This window comes from Hippichthys cyanospilos, chromosome 6 (assembly GCF_059441005.1).
Source record: "Hippichthys cyanospilos isolate Australia breed blue-spotted pipefish chromosome 6, RoL_Hcya_1.0, whole genome shotgun sequence".
In the NCBI taxonomy this organism is placed as follows: domain Eukaryota; kingdom Metazoa; phylum Chordata; class Actinopteri; order Syngnathiformes; family Syngnathidae; genus Hippichthys; species Hippichthys cyanospilos.
The window spans coordinates 19,714,948-19,737,867 of record NC_142374.1 but is presented as its reverse complement, the minus strand read 5'-3'; the positions used below and the strand labels follow the sequence as shown (position 1 = coordinate 19,737,867).

At 38.4% G+C, this 22,920-nt stretch overlaps 2 protein-coding genes across 2 annotated transcripts; both read right to left on the bottom strand.

The window, feature by feature from the left end:
* Positions 1 to 1,147: 1,147 nt before the first annotated feature.
* On the bottom strand, positions 1,148 to 13,106 carry hbp1 (HMG-box transcription factor 1). Its single transcript, XM_088418187.1, has 11 exons — positions 13,061 to 13,106; positions 11,617 to 11,713; positions 10,367 to 10,547; positions 8,490 to 8,610; positions 8,302 to 8,416; positions 7,001 to 7,122; positions 5,625 to 5,781; positions 5,405 to 5,549; positions 3,916 to 4,206; positions 2,591 to 2,732; positions 1,148 to 1,951 (listed from the first exon to the last, which is right to left on the bottom strand). Exons 1-11 carry the CDS (start codon positions 13,073 to 13,075, stop codon positions 1,934 to 1,936), a joined length of 1,404 nt encoding a protein of 467 aa, XP_088274313.1. The 5' UTR covers positions 13,076 to 13,106; the 3' UTR covers positions 1,148 to 1,933.
* A 1,083-nt stretch (positions 13,107 to 14,189) lies between these two features.
* Positions 14,190 to 22,768, bottom strand: prkar2b (protein kinase, cAMP-dependent, regulatory, type II, beta). Its single transcript, XM_088417436.1, has 11 exons — positions 22,267 to 22,768; positions 20,394 to 20,429; positions 19,365 to 19,417; positions 19,017 to 19,100; positions 18,387 to 18,493; positions 17,889 to 18,042; positions 17,643 to 17,744; positions 17,456 to 17,530; positions 16,418 to 16,486; positions 16,191 to 16,326; positions 14,190 to 15,105 (listed from the first exon to the last, which is right to left on the bottom strand). The coding sequence occupies exons 1-11, from the start codon at positions 22,586 to 22,588 to the stop codon at positions 14,972 to 14,974; spliced, it is 1,272 nt and encodes a 423-aa protein (XP_088273562.1). The 5' UTR covers positions 22,589 to 22,768; the 3' UTR covers positions 14,190 to 14,971.
* Positions 22,769 to 22,920: the final 152 nt, after the last annotated feature.

Here is a 22,920-nt window from a genome sequence, read left to right as displayed (position 1 = left end):
TATGAGCTATAATTAGATTCGTGCGCTTGAAAGGCTTGCGGGGTGTTGATCATTGTTATTTCATGAGGCGTGCAGACGAGAGTCATGACTCTCACCCCCGCACACTGATTGGCTTTTTAGCGTGTTGCTATTTTTGCTAATAACTTTGCAACTTTTGATTAGTTAGTGATTGATGGCATTGATCTCATGATTTCCCGAACCAGGCCACTCTAGCATGTACAGTCATTTACGTCAAATATGCACGGTATTGGGTAGCCACTGAGCAAGGGAATTTAAGCGTTTGCGCCATCTGCCGTTAGTAATACGAACGACAGTTGGACTAAGAATCTCAATTCAAATATATTTGCCATTATACCACCTATACACGGTCTGTTTTTTGCATATTCTATTGGTGTATTTCTATGTATCATATATTATTAAGTAATATTCATCAGTGGTTCTTAAATGGAAGTGCCTGAAGTCACTTCGAGGGCCACGTGAGATTTTACCAAGGGTTCTGCATGTCAGTCAGCAAGTTTCTGCTTTTTTAGGGCTGTGTCAGGATCAGTACATGTTGTCCTTTCAAATTAAGAGCACATGAATTGGAACACGAAGTAAATGATTGCTGTATTGTTAGAATGACTGCTGCAAAACGTTTAATGTCTTTACAATGTTTTATTTTAGGTATATAGCTCTATAAAAATAGCTCTGGTATCGGTACTTGCGATACGTATCGCATACTCGTACTATATTGGTCTGAAAAAAAAGTGGCATCGAACATGCCTAGTTTCTACAATGGAATGATATAAAATGTAAGGAAAAACAAGTCATAAAATGAGGCATTTCGATTGAAAATAATTGCTCACGTGTACAATTTGGGGAATACGGTTCAGAATGATAACGCAATTGCGTCCCCTTTTCATCTACATGTGAAGTGGTGGACTTAAATGAAAGCCGAGGTGCACTTTGCTTTTAATGTTGCCGCAGACAGCAAATAATTAACGAAAAAGACTCTTTCCAAGTGTAATTGCCTTAGAAGCCTTTTTTCGCATTTGCCCGCCGGGGCGTGTCTAACGGGCCGAACGACCGCGAACAAACGCAAGAAAAAAAAAATCCACCGAGAGGAACTCTGGAGGGAGGGAGCACAAAACACACAAGGGAGACGATGCAAGTTTTACAAAAATTATTTATAATATGATACAAGGATATTCTGTGCAATTCCGGGCTGTGAAACCTGTACATTATGAACATTATTGCGACCTGAAAGCGAGAACGTGGCTGTTGGGCGTCAAAGCACTCGCCAGCTGCGCTACAAAAATTCCGCTAGAATACAAAGGCTTGTATAGTTCAAGATTACATATTTATTTATATCAGGATATAAAGTGCAATAGGAATGAACACCGCCGGCGAAAAGGCCTGAAGTGCTCGGTGACTTGAGTGTAAACTGATCACTGATCAATGTATGGCAGAAGTCTATGAAGACCAAGTTGGCTACAGATCCCAGGGAGATTTGAAGATTACCAAAAGGTATGAAAAGGCGTAGCGTTTCTGTGCAATATACTGAAAAAAAATAGCGCAGAGTGAGAAATATCTCCTTAAAACCCCTTTTATAATTATAAATAGACTTGTTGTCTTTTTGCTATATTGAAGCATACGTAGCACCACAGGCTAATTTCCGTATGAAATAAAACCAGGAGGTTCATTCCTACCAAAAGAGGAATACAAGGTCCTTTTTTTACATTTTTTTTCTTTTTTTCTTCTTGCATTAGCGATAGAGTAAGAAAATATATGCACTTGGTTAGTGACTACACGGCATGCCGGCTTTTTAACGTTCATCCTTGTTTCGCTCGGGTGGAAAGGTTACGGGGAGGGGGCGGGGTCGGCATCCTCCCGCTCGGCGGTCGAGCCGAAGAGCCGGGGCGTCAAGCGGCGCCTCTCCATGGGTGGCTTCTTCTTAAGTTTGCTGGGAACCCTGGTGGGGTCACATGACAGGACGCCGAGGTCACACGCGAGTACGGTGCACAAATTCCACTTGTCCCGTGCGTACTCCATTTACTCATATCCCATAAAATCCTGTGAATAATGTGCACCTGTGTATAATACGCCCCCTTGTGGATCATATAAAGCAAACAAATTCCAACATATTTCCAGCAGATGATTAAAACGTAAAATTTTGACATTTCTATGCTAATTTGGTGACTCCTTTGCAAAAAAATTGCATTGCACTTTATGTGAGATTTTATTTGGGTTTCTCAATGTATTAGCGAATCGAATTCAATGCTTTTTAATACATTGACAGGAAAAGGACAGTTTCCTGTTCAAATTAAGAGCAAATTGATTGGAACATGAAGCAACATATTGCAAAATTGTCTTGAAGTGACACCTTTGCAAAATATTGCAAGCTTTTATCTTGTTGAGTTTTATACAGATGGACATTGTCATTTGTGACACCATTTTGCATGTTCTATCTTCTGGAGTTGCTGAATGAAATATAGCGAGAGATGTCACTAAAACGTAGCTCCAAAGTTCAATAAATCACGTGTGGACGGAAAGAACTTGCAAATTGGGGAACTCGTTAGAAGTAGGGTAGAAATTGTTCCGCCGCGCTTACCGAGTTGGTCCTTTTCCGCTTCCAGCAGTCGGGATTGAGGCGCTTCTGCTCCTCGGCCAGAGCCTTGGCCTCCATGGTGTACAGCCGCCGCTCCTCGCTCTTCATCTTCTTCCACTTGTCACCCAGGATGACGCTAATAGCTCTGGAAAGGAAATTGCAGAGTTGGAGAAAAATGTCCGGGATTGAAGGGCTGTACTCTTCAAAACGTAAAATGACGTCTTTGGGATTGAATGAGTTTATTTACGCACTAGTAATTTATCCTGTACGATTAACAACTTCAAAGGCATTTTTTCACTTGCTGCCGACTGAAAATTGCATCACATGTGAGCAAGGCTCAGGTGGTGGCCAAGCAATCATAGATTGGCTTATGAATATCACATGACCAAGAGGTGAGCCGTGATTGGTCGTTAGTCGAGCCTTGGGCACAGGTTGTATGTTGTTACATGTTGTACAGGAAAAATATTTTAGTAATAAAATTAACTCATCCAATTCCAAATACGTAATTTTACAGTTTTAATAGTCCAGGCATTCAGTCCCAGGTACTTAGGTATATCTATTTTTTTCAAATATGTTTAAGAAGAAAAATGTGTTTTAAAAGGTATTAATTGTGCATGAAAAATGATTTAATAATAAAATTAAGTCATTCAATCCCAAACGTGTAATTTTACGTTTTTAGGATTCAGACATTCATACAACTAGTAAAATATAACAAGGGACTTAGTTATATTTTTTTCATATTCAAAAAGAAAACATTATTAAAGGTATGAGTTGTACACAAAAATGAATTTAGTCATAAAATTTACTCATTCAATCCCATACACGTAATTTTACGTTTTGAAAAATCCAGACATTCAATTCCGGGTATTTAGGGGGATTTTTTTTTTCTATACAGAAGAAGAAAAATGTGTTTTTTAATGTATTGATTGTACATGAAAATTAATTTAGTTAACAAATTAATCATAGACAAAATATCAACTTTTCACTCATAAGATCCGCCAAATAAACGGACTATCTCTTTGAGCAAGTTATGCAGAAGCTATAAATGTTAAGTTTCTATTCAACCATATTTTAGATCAATATTAATGATGGTTTTCTGGATCTTTTCCGTAGGGTGTTTTGTTTTTTTTAGTTAGTTGGGTTTTGTTCTTCCATTAAAATCAATTAAAATTGTAATAATCCAAAATGATGGGGGGGAATTGAAATCTTACTTTTGGCCCATATTGCCAAGCCCTAGTACAAAGTTTTAAACAAACAAACAAAAAAAAGCAGTAAAATATATTTGTGTGTAAAATCAGGTGTGATGTCTGGGGGACGTGCCCGCGCACCTGTTGTCTTTCCCCGGATACATCTGCGTGTACTCCACTCGGTACTTCTTGGCGAACAGCATGAAGGCATTCATGGGCCGCTTGCATTTGGTGGGCGTGGCGCCGCCGCCGCCGCCGCCCGAGGCATGGCCCCTGCCCGACTTTCCGCCGGCCGACTGCGGGGAGGCCGAGCGCTCCAGCTTGTCGCAATCCGGGCTGGCGGCGCCGCAGCCGGACAGGGAGGTCCGGCGCTGGCGGGCCATGCTGCTCAGGACGTACACGGCGGACGAGTCCAGTGGGGTGAAGTCATAGCTGCCACACAGAAACAAACGCAAAAATTCAGTGGGACAGAAGAAAAAGCATGAATGGAAGCTTTGATTTTTTTATGACTATTAACACTACACATTCGTCGGCATGCGCGTCACTCACCAGATTAAGCCCCGCCCCATCTTTTAAGGAATATCCCATAAACCCGGTATCCATCCATTTTCTAGAGCCGCTTATCTCCACTAGGGTCACGGGCCTGCTGGTGCCTACACCAGCTGACTATGTCCAGTAGGTGGGACACACCCTGAACTATTTGCCAACCAATCGCAGGGCGCACGGAGACCAACAAACATTCACGCAACCAATCACGCCTAAGGACAATTTAGTTTGTTCAATACACCTACCACACATGTTTTTGGATCGCGGGAGTGTCCAGAGGGAACCCACGCGGGCTCGGGGAGAACATGCAAACTCCACACAGGAAGGCCGAAGCGAGGTGGATTTGGAACTCGGGTACCTGAACTGTGAGGCGGACGTGCTAACCACTGCGCCACACAACGGCGCCGTTTCATAATCGCTGCCCAATATTTTTTTTTTAACAAAATACTATGTTCCATCAATGTATTGAATGTTATTATACATTTCTAGCCTGTTTAATTTGAATTTTTTTTCTAATTATGAACTCTTCAATTTTAGGGGTGTTTAGATTCAATTTCGGGGTGCTAGAGCACCTCACAAAATGGGCTAGATACGCCAATGATACCTACTGTTCTTGAACACTATTCTTTGACTATCGTTTGTTTAGTATTATTTGATCAAGAGTCTTCGATGATTTTTGACTAAAAATGACTGAAAACACGTATCATTCCAGCTGCTATCGTTTTGGATCGATGTCAAGTGTCGAAAAATACTCTAGACTGCAATACTGGATTCATATTCCAAAATTTACCAGCGTCAGTTTTTGCCCTCGGCCATGGCAATGACTATCTACTCTGGCGTCATCTAGTGAAACATTGCTCACGTGTGTTTCAATGAAATGAAACCTCAGCGGTGCTTTGCTGCTACCTTGTGGCAGCACAAGGAAATTACAGCCATTTTCAGTGTGAAATTTGGGCCTTCTTAATAACCATGACGTCATTATCTGTAATGAGTTCGCTGTAAATAAGTGTAGCATCTGCCACCACCCTAGAGACACTCACTTGCAAAATTTGATTTGTTGCGCAAACGCCATCGATATACATACCTTCTAAATGTATCAAAAACCACAGAATCATCGCATTTAATGGCATCGGGATGGTTCGGCGGCAGGCACGTATCGCCCAACTGCATCTCGTAGCAAGGTATCCCATGATGCACCACGGTAAGGCTCGGATAAAAGGAGGCCCACCCTGATGATGCACATCAAATAAATCTCACCTTCGATATTTTGGCACACACAGCAAACTAGTTATCGATTCACGAACCTTTACTCCTGACAAAAAAGGGATGGTCCAGGCGGCATTCGGCAGTTAAAAGGCCATCGTTGGGAGAGCCGGGGTCAAAGGTGAGTTTGAGAACCGCTTGACCGTAGGACAGCGTCTCTTCGTGGCTGATCAGCTTCAAACCCTCCGAGCCAAATCGCTGGAATTGGGGACAAATTTAGCTTTTAAAACATGCTGATATACTCAAAATAGAAAAAAAAACAAATGACATGTAAAAAGCTAACAAAAATTGAAAAAATTTAATCTGTGCTATAAATCTCCCACAATGAGCAAAAAAAGTTAGAATTAATATAGGGTATTAAAAAACCCTAGCAAAAATCATTAAAAAAAAAGATAAAAAATAAAACAGAAAATAATAACCTATGACAAAAATCGTAAAAGAAAAAAAAAACGCAAACATGATAAAAATGAACGTGGATGAAAATCTGACAAAATCTTAAAAACAAAATCTTAAAAAGAAAAAAAAAACAAGCCATACTACTGGGACTTGCACTTTTTTACAGTTGTGGAAGATAATGAACAAATAATTACAATTTAAAACATAACAAAAATAAACATAACAAACATCGAAAAAATTTGGCATCGAAAAAATTTGGCAAAACAATGACAAAAAACAAACAAAGCTTGACAAAAAAGAAAAGCAAAACACCTGACAAATACAGGTATTAACTAAAAACATGAGGCATGAAAATATAGGCCACTGATATTTCTATGAGCATATATTTCGAGTAAAAAAAAAAAAAGTTTCCATTCAATAACACAAACGTCCAGTCAAAAAAAGATCTATTTTTGAGATTAAAATACGTGTTTTTAAAAGAGGCAATTATAACTTCTCATCGATTTCAACTGCTGCCATCTTGTGGTCAATTTGAGAATACGCCAAAAAAGACGCTTCGATTACTGGTGAAAGAGTCCTTGAGTAATTAGAGTATCTCGGTAAAAAATAAATTAATTAATTAAAATGCTCAGAGCATTTTTTTTTTCCTGTAGGAAATGTTTTTATTTAATGTATGATTCTTACTACTAAAGCCTACTAAAATGAGCTGTTTTATCCATTTCTGCTGTGGTAGTCTTAAGTTTCACTAATGTTTCTGGAGGAAAATAATCTGCTGCTCCTCACAGTTTAAAAAACAACCTAAATATTTCATTAACCCTCTCTGGCTGAAATAAAATTTTAGTACTTTCTTTTTAAACGGAAATTTGGTGGTTTCTGTTCAAAACGTACCCAAAAATATTTCATTTTTTATACAAATATGTGACAATTTGATACAATTGTCAGCAGACTATCCGAATACCGAAATATTTAATAGTTTTAGCCATTGCTTCAATACAGCGGGTGAGGGTTGGGGGAGGCGAACCTTAAGTGAAGAGGAGGAAGACCGCATCACGCTTTCATCATCTGAATCATCATCGGAATCCCTGAGTTCATCAGCCTCCTGCCACTCCACGTTTGGGCCGCGATGGAAGCGGAGGCGGGTTCCTGGAAAAGAGACAAAATCTTCAATATTTATCTGTTATACACAAAGGATCGCTGGTTTATAATGTTCGGTTTTGCGGTTTCAAATGGTACGCAATGAACTAGTTTATGCAAAGGGAAAAAAAATGCAGCAGTACCTCTACTTATGTAAGTCTCTTGTTGCGGATAATTCAGGTTACGAAACAGGTTCGTTACGAAACAAATTTAGGTTCTTCGGGGGAAAAAAAAAACATTTGCTACAATTAAAATTGTCCCTTTTCACATAAAAACACGTACATACCACTTTGGGCTGCCGCTTCTGACGTTTGCGTCATTAGCACGTTGTTAGCATGTTAGCGAGATGGCTGAACAACATCACACAGAAGCACTTTGCGTGACAGCAAACTAAACTTAAAATGACAATGTGTAAGATTTACACCGTTTTACATTAAAAGTGAATACATTCAATTATTACACATTTCAAAAACCTGCAAATAAATGTGTTCTTAATGACCAACAGTATGTTTTAAATATATTTGTGAGTCTAGTCACCATTATATTAGATTACACTGTGGGTAGCACTATTTTATAGCTACAGACAGCCGGAAGGAGGAGTGTGGCATTTACCGTAATGCCCCTGAAACACACACGGGCACATACGAAAAATTGCATATACTCCCTTTGAGTAAACTTACATGCTCAAAATTATCCAAAAATATATATTATTGCTCCTGGGAACTTGTAAATGATGCCTAAATGACTGGAAATGTAAAATAAAAACGTACAAATAAAACGACCTTAAAAGGTCTCTGCACTCACCAGTGCCATCCCAAGGCAAACAAACGAACGGCATTCATAATGTTTACTGCTACAATTAGAATGAGTAATTTAAAGGGTTTCAGAGCATTCACTATTCTTTACATAATGTACTTTTAATTTCATGATCATTACGCACTAATGTAATTGTAATATATATTTGTTACAGCTTTTGATGCGTTTTTATAATTGAATATTATTATTTATTTCAATTGTTTAAGAGCATTTTTGGCCTCTACCTACAAAAAACTCACATTACGAAATGACTTCCGGAACGAATACATTTCATAAGTAGAAGTACCACGGTAAATAAATTTAAACAATGACAGACATAGATGAAAATCAGGCAAAAAATATAACCCCAACCGTAATGTTTTTCCCACCAACCTTTGAGGAAGCAATGCCATGCGGTGGAGGGCCACGAATGAGACCAGGCCATGTCTTCATCATCAGAAAAGGACGAGGACATGGAAAAAACTCCCGACTCGGACTCGCTGCAGGCCTGAGCGCCAGAGAGACATTTTGGCGTTTCGAACAAGACGAGCATGTGACGTACTGATGACCACAAGAATTACCCTGACACGCCTGCGCTCCCTGAGGTGACCTCTGGAAGGGTTGGGCGCGCTGCAGGCCAGAGGAGGACGGGCGTAGGAATGTAAACTGTTGCTGCTGCCAAAGATGTGGACTGGAGATGATCTGCCATTTGAGGAAAGAGCACAACAAAGACAAGAAGTTCAAACAATTTCCTCTGTCACGCTTCAAACGCTCCCGCGGGCTGTTTGAGTGTTGTCACCACTGGACACTTAGTTAGCTCCACACGCTAGCTAACGAGCTAACTAACATAAAAAATATATTTTAAAAAATTGATTGTTAGAGCGGTTCTTTGACGTAGACGTTTTTATTATTTGTCTTGAGATATGAGCAAAATGTTGACATTTTGACATCATGTGGGTCTGTAGGTGGCGCTAATGCACCAGTAGGCTGCTTTCCTAATGACTAAGAAGAAGAAAATGAGGAAAAGCATAACATTGCCAGAAAGAATGTGATGGCCAGATATGACAAATATCAAGAAAAAAATAAATAAATTACAAAAAAAGTTGACAAAAATATGCCAAAAATCTCACAAAACTCACAAAAAAAATCTAGCAAAAATACACTAAAATATTCGAGACAAAATCTGACAAATAAATTAAAAATATGACATGAAAATTGGGGGAAAACACAAAAATAAATCTGAAGAAAAACAGTATGACATGAAAGTTAAATCATCAGTCAAGATACCAAGTAAAATCTCGAATCCGTTGTATCGCAAAACAATCACATCTCAAATATTTTTTTTTGTTTGACTGTTACAAATGGAAATATCATTCATTTTTTTCCTGCCTGTTAAAAATCTCACAATTCTATCAAATAATTGGATAAAAATAAAAAAAATATATATTTTTTTGCCTGGTTAAAGAGTCATTGTCAATACATAAGACAAAAAAAATCATTTTCACTTAATATTACACCTATATTTTCCAATTTTACGTTTTTCTTTCTTTTTTTTTTTTTACTACTAGTTCAATTTTTACATAACAACAGACTTCTAGATCCTCTCTAGAAACGTCAACGATATTTCAGACAAATATCTCAAAGCCAAGTGAAGTCAAAACCACAGAAGCGATTTTTGCTGGCTAAATTATCACATTTGAGTAAGCTTGTTTTTTGTTTGTTTTTTTAAAGGATCTGTGAGTGATATGTTAATTGCTAGCAAAAAGGTGCAGTGTATGATACAATATAATCATAATTAAGTATTTTTAAGCATCCTCAATTAGCATACAATCAACTGAACTTGATTTCAGGACAACATATGATTGTTGACCTCGGTGACCAGTCAAGTTAGCCATAACGCCGCCAACAAAATAAAAGTGTACCCAAGCATTGATATTGCTATGTTATTAAAGGGACAGTGTGTAAGATTTAGACAGTTTTTCATTACGTCCAGCAGGAGGTGCTGCAGGTGCTGCATTTACCATTGTCCATATCTATAACAAACATGGCCGCCTCCAGAGAAGTGCCACCCCCCCATGTAATATAATTGAATGATAACTAGTCCTATGATTATATTCAAAACACACAGCTGGTCATTAAGAACACATTCAATTGCAAGTTTTTGAAATGTACAATCATTTAAATGATTCCTTTTTAATGAAAAACAGTGAAAATCTTACACACTGTGCCTTTAAAGAAGGTAAGATTTATTTTGAAGTCGGCCGTCTCACCTAGCATAAACACTCGGTGCCGCTGTTAGCTTCAAGACAGCGTAGGCTACGCTATAAGTTGTGTTGTGTTTCCGGAGACATATTAAAAAATGCATTGATATATCTATTTTTTAAACAAATGTACTCAAATGAATCAAATTGGATGACCGTTACTCTCCATTGAAAGCTAAAACAAAACAATTGCCAACCTCTTGTAAGGGGCGTCTTTGAGCAGCGGGCTCTGAGGACTGGTGGCGATGTTGGCCAACTCGGCCAGCCAATTGGTACTGGCCGAGCCGCTCGTCTCCTGGTGTGACACTCCGGCTCCCACTTGGAACAAGCCGGGCGACCTCTGGTCCTCCTCCACCGCCTGCAGCTCCGGCATGTCGTCTGCATGTTTGGTAGCAAGTATCTCAGAATAAATGGCACTTTAGCGCACATTCGCAAGCAATTTTTTTTTTGTCTTTTTATCGTTCGCAGGAAAGCTGCAATTTAGAATAACGCACTTGTATACTTGTATCGTCGAATGCTTTGTTTGTACATTTTCTATTTTCATTTTCTATTTACATTTCTATTGACAGGGTTTCCTGTTTTACTTTAGCATTACGCTAGCTAACTTTCATTGCGCAAAATGTTATTCCTTGTTGTAAACTATTTGTAAATGATGCTGTTCGTTGTTTGTCAAAGTAGCACTTGTCTGAAAGTTTACATTTGCTGTGACATCGACGCTAATTTCTGTTGGCTAGTCGATGGTATTTTGTGTTATGTTAGCATCAAGATAAGATATTTGTTAGGCAAAATTACTTGCCTAGCTTGAAAATGACTTATTGTCTTTTGTTATATGTTGATATGATATTTTGTTGATGGGTTTTTATTACTGTAATTTCTATTAGCATGTCTACAGAGTTTGCTAATTTTACATTAGGCTGGCAAGCATTCATTGGACAAAATTATATTCTTTGGTCGAAAACGTCTTTTTGTAAGTCATTGTTTGTCAAAGTAGTACTTGTCTGAAAGACTATATTTACTTTGACATCTATGCAAATTTTTTTTAGCTGGTCAATCGGATTTTGTATTGTCAACACTAAGCTAGCAAACATTTACAGACAAAAAAAAAATTGCTTGAAAATGCTTAATTCTTTTTGTTGTATGCTGTAAGTGTGTATTGCTGCTACGTGTGTTTAAAAATAGTACTTGTTTGACGGTTTAGAATCAAGGCAACATCCATGCTAATTCACGTTAGCTAGGCATATTTTGAAGTAATTCTTTTTTTAGACATTATACGGGTGTGGTTGAACATTTGTGTTCAAATACTCAAGGTTTAATTCTCATTTGTTTGTGGTGCTAAAAATAGTTGAAAAAGAATGTTTGACTAAATTCAATTGTGCTTAATGTGTGTGCAAAGAACAAAAATAATGCTTAAAAAAAAGATTATGTAATATGTATGTAATTACGTTACCGTAGTCCATGTGGCAGCCGGGCGAGGACGGCAGGTCCTCGTTACACTTGAGCGGATCGTACATTTCATCCATTCTCGCAACGATGTGTTGATTCCTCTTGAAAAAAAAATACGAGGGAACTCACTCAGATTATGTCATCAAAATCATCATCACATGATTTCCATGTAAAATTGAAATGCAGAACATGCATCACACTTCATGTTCTGTGTTAGGTTGGTTTTGTTTCTAATATGCGTATCATAATTATGTTTTTTTAAGAAAAAACTTTGTCAAAATGTTTGCTAGGAATACTGTGTACAATGTCCTAGTAATATAGATGGAAACTATGTTTTTTGAATAAAATGTTATACTTTTTTAAATGGATACACTCATATCGGCGCAATCTTCAAGTTTGACATGTTTTAGATCGAAATAGTTGAACTGATAGATTAGATTTTGAGGGTAAAGGTTGTTTCAATAACATAACAAATATATAGATGAATCTTTTAGATAAAGTCATGTATATATCCGTGACTACATTAAAAAAAAGAAATAAAGAAAGTCGTAGTTTTACGAGGTGGAGGAAAATAAGAATATATAAAAACATTTTCAAAAACCAACTTCAAACTCATGACGATTTTGATCTGGCGTGCATTTTTTTGTTCCTTAACGGGGTTGAGTCAAGTCTGCAGAGCTACCTAATATTGTTGTCTATAAATGGACATTTACAGAACAAAACATGCACGTAAGAAATGATTGCATCGAATGGGTATCATATGATGCGTGGGCGGGTTGGGAGGGAGGGGTGTTCCTTTGTCTCTCCTTCCCCATAGTGAAGGTATGGGGGCGGTCACGTGACCTCTGCGTGCAGGCCTTGTTTATAAACTTGTGAGCTTTCTTGCGCATGCGCACCAGAGCTCATTCATTCCCAACTGCGCAGCCTTCTCGACAAACAGCTGCCAAAGTGTCATTTAAACACTCGTCAAACGCCCCTTAACACAATTTCTCCGCCGGTGTTGCGAAAAATAAATTTGCGAACGAGTATTTTGATATCGCTGGATAAACGAAAAGTCGTGTTTTTTTCTCTTTTTTGCCGTCTTTTCACTGTAAACAAAAGAATGTCAACAAGTTGAGGCATGACGCAACCTCGCTCGCTGGCCCACTTGCTAATGAATGACATCGGGACACACGATGTCAAACGGATCGAATCGATTTCATGATTTAAGTCGCCGCGTTCGGATCGCTGTCAGCCACAAAAACAAGCCAAGCGAGGCACTGGCAGAGGGAGAAAAAAAAATCGACGGTCAAACTGCCGTTCGACGTTCAATAACCGTTTGACAACCTCGCTAACGTCTCTCGGCGATGACATAAACACGCGATGGAAGCATTTCTTTCGTTAGAAAACACTTTTGAGCTTTAGTTCTTCGATGGGAATAAAAAAAAAGTAGGCAAACACACACTTACCAGACCTGTCGCCATCAAGAAACTCTCTGTGGTATTCACTCGAGGGCTCGGGGAGGTTCTCAAACTGAGGATTTCTATTGGATAAGAGGAGTGTCGATAACTTAAACACCGCGATTCGATTGGATGCCACGGTTGGGAAAAAACAGTAAGGGCGGGGTGGAGTTTGTTGATCGTCGCCTGATTGGACCAAAGTCCACGCCTGTTACCGCCCACAAACAGCTGATTGGCAACAACATGAACAATACCGAGTTGTTGTTTTTTTTCCTTTTTATCTGCAATGGGAACAAGTACTCGCGTACGCTTCATAAAGTTGTGCAAGTACTGCACATTCGTTCATTTTTGAACGGGTATTAATACAAACTTGTGAAGAGCGGTGTAATGAAATAGCGTCTCGTGAATGAATGAAGAAATTCACGGTAAAGTTTGGAATTTCGTAAATTAAATTAATTTGATTCTAAAAAGATTTGTACTCTGTTTAGGTTTAGAACAAATACAGTCTTTTTAGAGTAGCACCCCAAAATTATTATTTCTTGATTTTTGCACCAATTTGTATTTTTTTTTCACTTTTTAAATTTTTTTTAGAAAGGCTTTTTTTTAACAGATTTTGTCAATTTTGGTCGATTTTTTCCCCCAAAGTTTTTGGTCAGGTTTTTTTTTTTTTTTTTTTTTTAATTTTGTCATATCTTGAGGACTCAACAGTCAACAATTGTGTTTTTGGTTTATGTTGATGACCAAAAGGGTCTCGATACGGCATTAAAATTGTGATATTGTCATCTGTGAGGACTAACAAATAACTTGCAGGTGTCATTTTCTCCAAAATAATGTAAAAAAATGGTTTTACGTCGAAGAGTGTGATAACTTTTAATGTTGGGCACCTACAACAGGTAGGCAGTAAAAAAGTTATACTGTACAATACTCACTCTGTATTATTTAGTCCCTGTTTTATGAAGTATTTTTTTAAAAGCCTGACCGCATTCAAATGAGCATGTAGTTTTTTAGTATTGACAAAAAAACAACAACAAAGAGACTAATATTGGTATGGGGTCGCCAGGAGGGTATCAGAATCTGTATCGGTATCATTCATTTTCATTTTAAATAACTAACGAGCCGGGATCACATACTAAACGTATTCATACAAAAGTGTTTTTATTGACATGAAAAGTGAAACATACAGTAATCGTTATGGGTCAGTACAATGGGTTTGTGTCGATGAAAACAAAAGTATCTGCACAGGGACGAAAAAAAGATTAATCTCAAATTTGATTGGTTTGATTCGGTACTGGTAACATCCAGAAAGGTTCACTGGTTTACTTTAAATTCTGTCTTGTTGAAAATGATCTCTAAAGTCGTTTGATTTTTCGGTCGAGGTAGACAAAAGCATAATTTTAAAATATGCTTCACTGGCACCAAAAAAAAGAATATTACTTATAACTGACACAAAAACGACAAATGAATTCAATATCTCTACACATGATAATAACTGTAGTGGGGCAACTTAACCAATTAAATGTACTTTCAATTAAATGTTACAACACTATGTTGGTCTTAAAAAACTATCCGCTATGTGAAGTTTCTTCTTTTTTTTTTTTTTTTGCAAAACAATAGTTAATAGGCCACCGGGTACGTACATTAAACACAGAAATACTCTGTAAAAATGTTGAGGTACCAGCATGTCGACATTCTGCCCGAGCCAAAAACCACCTTTTAGTTATTACTCAAAAAAAAAAAAAAAAAAGGAACACCGACAAAGGTCAAATGGCGCTAAGATGGAAAAGGAGCTTGAAGCGACTCTGCTTTGGCGTACGTTACTTTACTGCAAAACACGTCTCATCGTGATCGTCTCGTAAGAAAAAAATGCTCTTTTTTTCTTTTTTTTAAAGCGGATACAGGTGAGAACCCGTCCGTCCGTTCTCAGGCGCACTGCTGCTCGATCTCGGCGCGACTACCGAAGAGCGTCAGGAGCTGCTCCTCGTAGTTGGCAATGTTCCTTTTCATGATGTCCATGCACGGGCCCAGAAGACGCTCAAAGGCTTTGACGTCCATTACTGGCAAACGATAAAAGAAATCACAAGGTTGAAAATCACACGTTCGCTTGAGAGGACGAGTGTCATCTGGGGACGGACGCAGATTCAAAACTGTGTCTGGAAATGTGCGCGTGCCTTTAAAAGGCGGGACTTGAGACATGCGGTGAGCCAATGAGGACAGAAATAGGGCGGCTCTGTACTGGAATTAGCTTTAGCTTTAGTGATAGCACTGCTGCTGCTGTGATTAGCGGTGTGTTTAATAAACTGAGCACCAGTGGATGTAATCATGCTAACACCATCGACATGCTAACAAACAGGCTAACATTGACAGCAGTTTTTATAAACCTTCCGATAAACGTGTGCGTGGACACAAAATGAGATATAACAATACAATAACAATAATCGCAGGCAAAATACTGAGGTCAAACTCTTTTGTTTTGTTTTTTAATACAAATTTTTTAACTCCTTAGCTCCAGGAACCCCCATTTTGAGGACAAATGCAAAATAAACTTTTACGCTGTAATATTCTGTTTTATTCTCTATTTCACGCTTCAAAATAGTAAATTTTGTCAAAAATAGCATGGAAAATGTTTTCAACATCGCTTCTTGGTTTTTCATCCTTTTCTCGCCATCCATCCATTTTCTATAGACACTTATCCTCAATAGGGTCACTGGCTTACTGCTGCCTATCCCAGCTGTCTACAGGGACAGCCAGTCCTGGTTACCAGCCAATCACAGAGCACACAGGGATGAACAACAAATCACGCACCCAATCACACGTAAGAACAATTTAGAGTGTCGAATAATCTTCGCATGCATCCACTGTACATGTAATAGGGCTCTGCCCTCTAGTGGCCAAGACAGGTACACCACATGATACCCTTTGACTGCATGTAATTATGCACAAACTAATTGTTTTAAAGTCTATTTGTTGTTTTTTTTTTTACTAAGGTAAACATAGGGGTTCTAAATTGGGGGTATGTGAAGGCACTTCACGAGACACGTGAGATTTTAACAAGACTTCTGCAGATCTAATTTTATGCTTTTCAACTCATGGCATTGAATAGTACAGTTTTCAAATTAAGAGCAAATTATTTGGAATATACCCAAGCATTTGACGCTCCCCACGGCGTAGGCGGAAGCAGCTCTGGGCTTGTTCGTGACCAGCGCCAACTCCCCGAAGTACTGGCCTCGGGTGCATGTGGCGATTTCCACTTCCTCTTCGCCCTGCTCAATTTTCGTCTGGGAAACGGCGAGCGCAAAACGCGCGCAACTTTTTGGGTACAGCCGAAGCTTGCGATCAAACGGAATTTTCCACAGTTGTGAAACTCACCCTGCTTCTCTTCATGGTGATTCGAACTTGGCCGGATTCCACGATATAGAAACAATCAGCCAACTCCCCCTGTCAACAATAAAAGTGATTGGATCATATATTTTTAAATATAATATTAAATATATTAAATCTTTTCATCGGAAAGCATGAAACGATGGTTTGCGAACATAACTTAACACTTGTCCTGCATTTTGTCCAATCCTTTCAATTTTACATCAAAGGCACTTCACATTAAAGGGAAAGCATTGAAAGAAGACACTGGGGAGCTGAAATTTTACCCAAATGGTGACGACATGCCCACGTCACAACCACTTAGTTATCACACTACGATGAGTGTGTCGTCAACTGTTTAAAATACTGCGAGAATGATGTGGAAGGAAATGACGCAAAGTGATAAAAATACCGCAAAGTGTAAAATAGGAAAGTAGTAATTGATATCAAGGAACTATGTTGAAGTGCTACAACTCATCTTAGAGAAAATCTTTGATTGATTATAAGGAGCCGAGTTTAGCACGAGTTGTTACTTGAAGTAATGGAGAGTCTTCTAGTGCATTTTTTAAATCATATAATCTATAAAACAATAATGTGAGATGGTAAATTTGAAATATTATTCAACTGTTTTGGGATCGTTTGAGGTTTTTATACTGTAATAAAGGCACTTTTAAAATGTTGAGGGCTGGTTATTTGTGTCAGTCTTCTGTTATTGATTCTCATTTTGTATTCTGTTGTATAAAATAAATTCTAATTAATTCTATAATTAATTCATTATTATATAATTAATTAAGCTATTTTAAAGTCCGAAGATTTGCGAAAAAGTTGACCAAAAAAAAAAAATCCACAAAATTTACCGGAAACAAATACAAAAAACAACCAGATTGTAAATTATGAGGTTTTGGCTAGATGCGAAGTGAAAATAGTTTGTTTTGGGTTAGGTGATGATAATTTTTCAAATGAAATTAAGGAAAAAAAAATACATGCACAAATAATGCAGGAAATATTTTGATATAATACTGGCGGGCCAGATTAAATATACATTACCTGTGCAATAATCTGTTGTGAGTCACAGTACACTTTAGTCGATATCACATCCACCACCTTCATCCTCTCGGAAAGCTAAAAAAAACAAGAGGGAAAAAGGTTTGATGATTTTTTTTCAGTGTCATATTTCAGCAAGCCCACAGTAAAAAAAAAGCCCAAAATTATAAAAAAAAAAAAAAATGGCCACCTCCAGTGATGTGAGAAGCGGAAGAGTTTCAATAAAGGCCTCGTACAACTTCCTCTTCTTGGCATTGTTTTTAACGATGATCCTCCGGAACGTCAGACGATCCTGGAAAGAAAAAATGTTTGCGTATACATTTAAAACTTCATTGAAATCTGAGCTCGGGCACTCCCTATGTGAGTAATGTGCATGACTGCCCCTAGTGGCTCGGGGGACTGAGTTGCAAAACGTTTGAGGCTTTTTTTGACTCACGAGGCACCAGAGGGCTCCAGGCGAAGTGGCGATGATGGTGGCTGCCCTTGGCGTGTTGTACATTAGCGCCAGTTCCCCGAAGCTACCGCGGTTGTCGTAGCAACCCACCAGCTTCTCGATGCCGTCCACTTTGACAAAAATGCTGAAGGTACCGCTGAGGAGAGAAAAAGGTTGAGAATTACTGTAAATGTCAAAGCTAATTTCTGTTAGCCTCTCTATGGGGTTTGATTGTATATGTTAGCATCAAGCTAGCTTGATTGAACACCAAAGAATATAAAATGTACAGTGGAACTCATCAATTTAACTTATTAACTCATTCATTCAATATTTTGCAAAGAAGTCACTATATTGCGATTTAGCAACAATTTGCTTCATGTTCCAGTTAATTTGCTCTTAAGTTGAAAAGAAAACGGAACTGTTTTTATTAGGGCATGCTTATCCCTGCAGAAAGCCAAAAGTGGCCAATATTCTGACAAAAAAACGGTCTCCTTATATTACCTTTCAATGACATAAAAGTTGTCCCCATCATCATCTTGGTCAATGATGTGTTCGCCCTCTATGCAGAACTTCTCAAACATGGCGTCCAGCACTTGAGACATCTCTTCCTGTATACAGTAGAAGTAACAATTTTCAAAACTTACAGGTGAAGAGTGTTTTCATATTTTACCAACAATTTGGTATTTTGGTATCCGGGGATTTGGTGGTATTTCTTTTGGCTGCATTGCTTTGAAATCTTCTCATGAATCTGGATGTTTTTTTTGTGTTTTGTTTCGTCATTTTCTTCCAAATCATTCTCGCAGTATTTTAGGCAAGGGATGGCGCAATCGTCCAAGTGTCACAACAAAGTGGTCGAGCCATGTGGAACTTTGGTATGTTGTCACAATCTGGGTGAAATTTCAGCTCCCTAGCATCTTCTGTCAATGCTTTATCTTTGATGTAAAGATCAAAATACTGCGCAAGGGTTAATCAGATGTCAAATTTTTCCTCACAGAGCTCGACCGCAAGCTCTCGATGATGTTGCATTTTCCCTCCTATGATTGGTCGGTTGGAGAAAACACGCAACGGCCAGCTTTAACTATCAGAACAGATTGGTAGTGATTCTAACACAATTAAAAAAAAAGTACTTACAGGATCCAAATTCTTGAATAGAAGAATGTCCCGGCATGCTTCCTGTAGTCTCTGTCGCTGCTCGTCCGTTTTGGGGTGGGCGACCTGTACGTTCAAATTGTGCTGTCATTAGTACGACCAAAATAAAATCCCATAAATACTTGCCATTACCTAAATTGTTTTAGGAGTAGGTTAGATTATTAAAACAACAGCAACAAATACATTTAATGCAAAAAACTAATTGAGATAATGCTGAGATAAAAACTAAAATAAATGGTCAGATTTATCCATAAGAGAGACAGGAGACAATGAACAAAATCTGAGTCAGACAAAAAAATGTATAATCAAATACAAAAGTAGTCTGATTACCCTTGGCTCTTTATCTTCGTCGTCTTCATCGGGATTGAAGGCCTCGGCGCACACTGTACGTCAAAAGAAATTATTGAATTGTATTGAAAACCATCTCATACCTTTATCATTTTGCAAAACAAGACAATGATGTGGTAGCAATTCATTTCTTTCTAACAATTATAATCAACGTTTTTGTATGAAAATACATCAGTCATTTTTTGAGTATTGTGCTTCGACTTTATAACTTAATCATTCTGTAAATATGTTTGTAGATCAAATTTAATTGATGGCAAAACAAAGAGGACTCAAAATTGTTTATTGACACTCACATCTGACTTTTACCTTCAAAAAGGAAACATAACAAAGAAAAAAAGAACATTGTATTGAAAACAACCATATAATTTAGCTTCTGTGTTGACTAAATGCTAAAACTAAGTGCTTTAACGATTTAGGCAAATAGACTAAAAAGAAGTGGTGTAGCAACACATGTAAACTGACAAAATAAAAATAATCAGTCATACTCTCACTGGAAAATGATAAGCTGACAGGAGTTGAGACATCTCAATAAGCAGTATAGCAATCGGACCTAAGCTGCCCCCAGGTGGCCAAACCGGGGAAACACTAAAATACAAACGGGAAAATGAAGCCTCATGAAGCACTAGTGGAATGGTAATGAATTAAATTTCCAATATTTCTTTGCATCAAGAGTGCCCCCTAGAGGACCAAACAAAAAAAACCAAAATGGTGTTTCATGAGGCATCATCTTCAATTTATGTAGTAACAAATAGTGCTGATTTTTTTAAATTATATTTAATGATGTGATTGGTGTTTTTCTGTCTTTTTTTTTTAAGAAATAAATGAATGTCATGTCGATTCCTGTGTATGGAAAAAGATGATTTGAGATCCATCCAATGAATTTAACTCTTGTCTCAAAGCACCACTGTATCTACTGTACCTATCAAGTATGTTAGATGGAAGGCAGACGGAAAAAAAAAGCAAAGCGATGATGTCACTGACACAGTCCAGCCATTTGCCGCCATAACTCACCCGACGCTCTCCTGATGAATCTGTTTATTATCGGCGCTGCCGAAAGACAAGAAAAATGCACATTAAAGCTTTTCTCGTGGCGTTATGACGTCGGCGCGCGGAGCGCCGCGTGCTTTTTTTAAGCTTGACCTCATTTGAAATATTCAGCTGGGTAAAAAGCCCTCAATGAGGATGATGTGCTTTCAAGTGTGTGCACCTCCTTCACTGCAATTTGAATGACCCATAACAATGGCCTTTTATCAGGCTAAATGGAGCCGCGTCCAAAACAAAAGGTCTGTGCGCTGATAACAATGATGTATTATCCTGATGATATGTTTATATTGTGCTTTGTGGATGTGCAGTTCATCATACTGACACCTGCTTCTAATATCTGGAACCTCTCATGCAGCTTCAGTCGAAAACAAATGTAAAAATGTGAGCTGAGCGGCAAAAAAAATACTTTTGAATAAAAAAAACAAAGCGTAATAAGGTAAAAAAAATGAATAAGGAAAATAAAGTAGAAAGACAATTAAAACTTTTTTCAAACTGATGCAAGTATGAGTACTCAACACTTGAGAAGTCACTGATACCAAGCATCGATACAGCTAGGAGTTTTGATACAATAAATATCCAACTGGAAGAAAAAAGTCATGCCAAATAATCTTAAAGGACCAATATATCCCAATATAGCATTTTTTTATTGCATGAAAAAAATAATAATTTTTCTGTCCTAATTTCTAGTTCTTTTTTACTCCCCCCTCCCACAAGAGGGCGACCAATACAGTTATCGCTCGACTTCGCAAGTATGCTTTCTTAAAGGGACAGTGTGTAAGATTTAGACCGTTTTTCATTAAAAAGGAATAAATTAAATGATTGTCACTTTCAAAAACTTGCAAATGAATGTGTTCTTAATGACCAGCAGTTTGTTTCAAACATAATCATATGTCTAGTTATCATTAAATTATATTACATGGGAGGTGGCACTTCTCCGGAGGCGGCCATGTTTGTTATAGCTACGGACAATGCTAAATCTTACACACGATCCCTTTAAAATAATATCAGTACTCACCATTCCTAATTAAAACTACTTGACCCAACATGAATAATTAAAATATAAGAAAATTGCATTCCAGTACGCACCCTTTAAAATAAAATAAATTTAAATTACTAAATTAAATGGCCTGCTAGGGTGTGTTCAAAGAAAAGCTAAAAGAAAATAATTACATAAAAAACAGATATGTGATACGAATATGAAATAAAACATCTGAATAAAACACCACAAGACACCGAAATACCTCAAAATAAAAACCGCGAAAAAATACAAAAAAAATTGACAAAAAAACGGCATATTAGCATCAGCAACATTACAAATAATAAACAATAAAAACTGATGTGATCAAATACCCCCAAGCCTAAATAAAAAAAAATCCAGAAAATATATGCTAACAATTTAATGCTCCCAAAACAATCACCCAAACAAGCCAAATAAAAAAAAAAAAACTGTAATTTTTTTTTGGGTTGCCCTTGATGCAGATGCCTTTAGAGTGCCATTGTCCAATGAGCTAACGTTGCTATGCTAAATCAATCACCTCATGGGATTCACATTGAGCTGCAAAACAACAAAAATTAAAGGTCAATTGTCACTTTTGCACATCTGCAAGCCTTTTTTTTCGCAACACGTGAACATGTGCTCAGTGTGTGCCGCTGCACCTGATTGTGCAACATCATGCACGCAGCCAGCCAGGCCCACTCTGCGGCCTACTCGCTCAGATAGGATCAACAGATGCAGTTTTTTGCGAGCCGTTCTCAGTATTTGAATACTCGCAGGATTCGTTGACTCCCCGCCATGCAGTGGAAGCGTCCATTGCATGCATTACGGTAACGGAGCACGCACCTTGAAAATCCTCATCGTCTTCGTCGTCGTCTTCTTCTCCGTTCTCCGAGTCGATCTGCATGGCCTCGTCGAAGAAATTGACCGCCTTTCCGCCGCCGCCGCCGCCGCCGCCGGCGGCTCTAGGCGGCTCCTCGCCGTCGGCATCCGGGCCGAAGGAATCCCGGCGGCGGCTGCTGCTGCTGCTGCGGCTGCTCTCGCGCTCCTTGAGGCGGGTGAAGTACTGCAGAGCGAAGTCGAGAAGGTCCCCCGGTTGGTTCCTCAGCACTTCCACGGTAAAGCTCTGCAACAGCTCCGTCAGGCCCGCGGGGATTTCTATACTCATTCCTGGGGCGTGACGAGCAGCGCTTCAAGAAACGAAGAAGAAGGAGAAAAGAAAACTAAAAAAGCTTGAAGGTGGTGTCAAAGATGCGCTTCTTGATCGAGAAAACGCCTCTTTGGTTCGAGCAGCATCATCACCATCCTCGTCTTCTTCTCCTTCCTCTGATGATGATGATGATGATGATGATGGTAATGGCTGTACAGGAAACCCACGCATGTGACCTAGGTTTCCATGGCAACGCCCCATCCAATGATTGCGTATGAGCCGCGGAGGCTCCTCTTCCTCTTCTTATGGTGCAAAATACACAAAAGTGACACACAAAAAGGATGTTATTG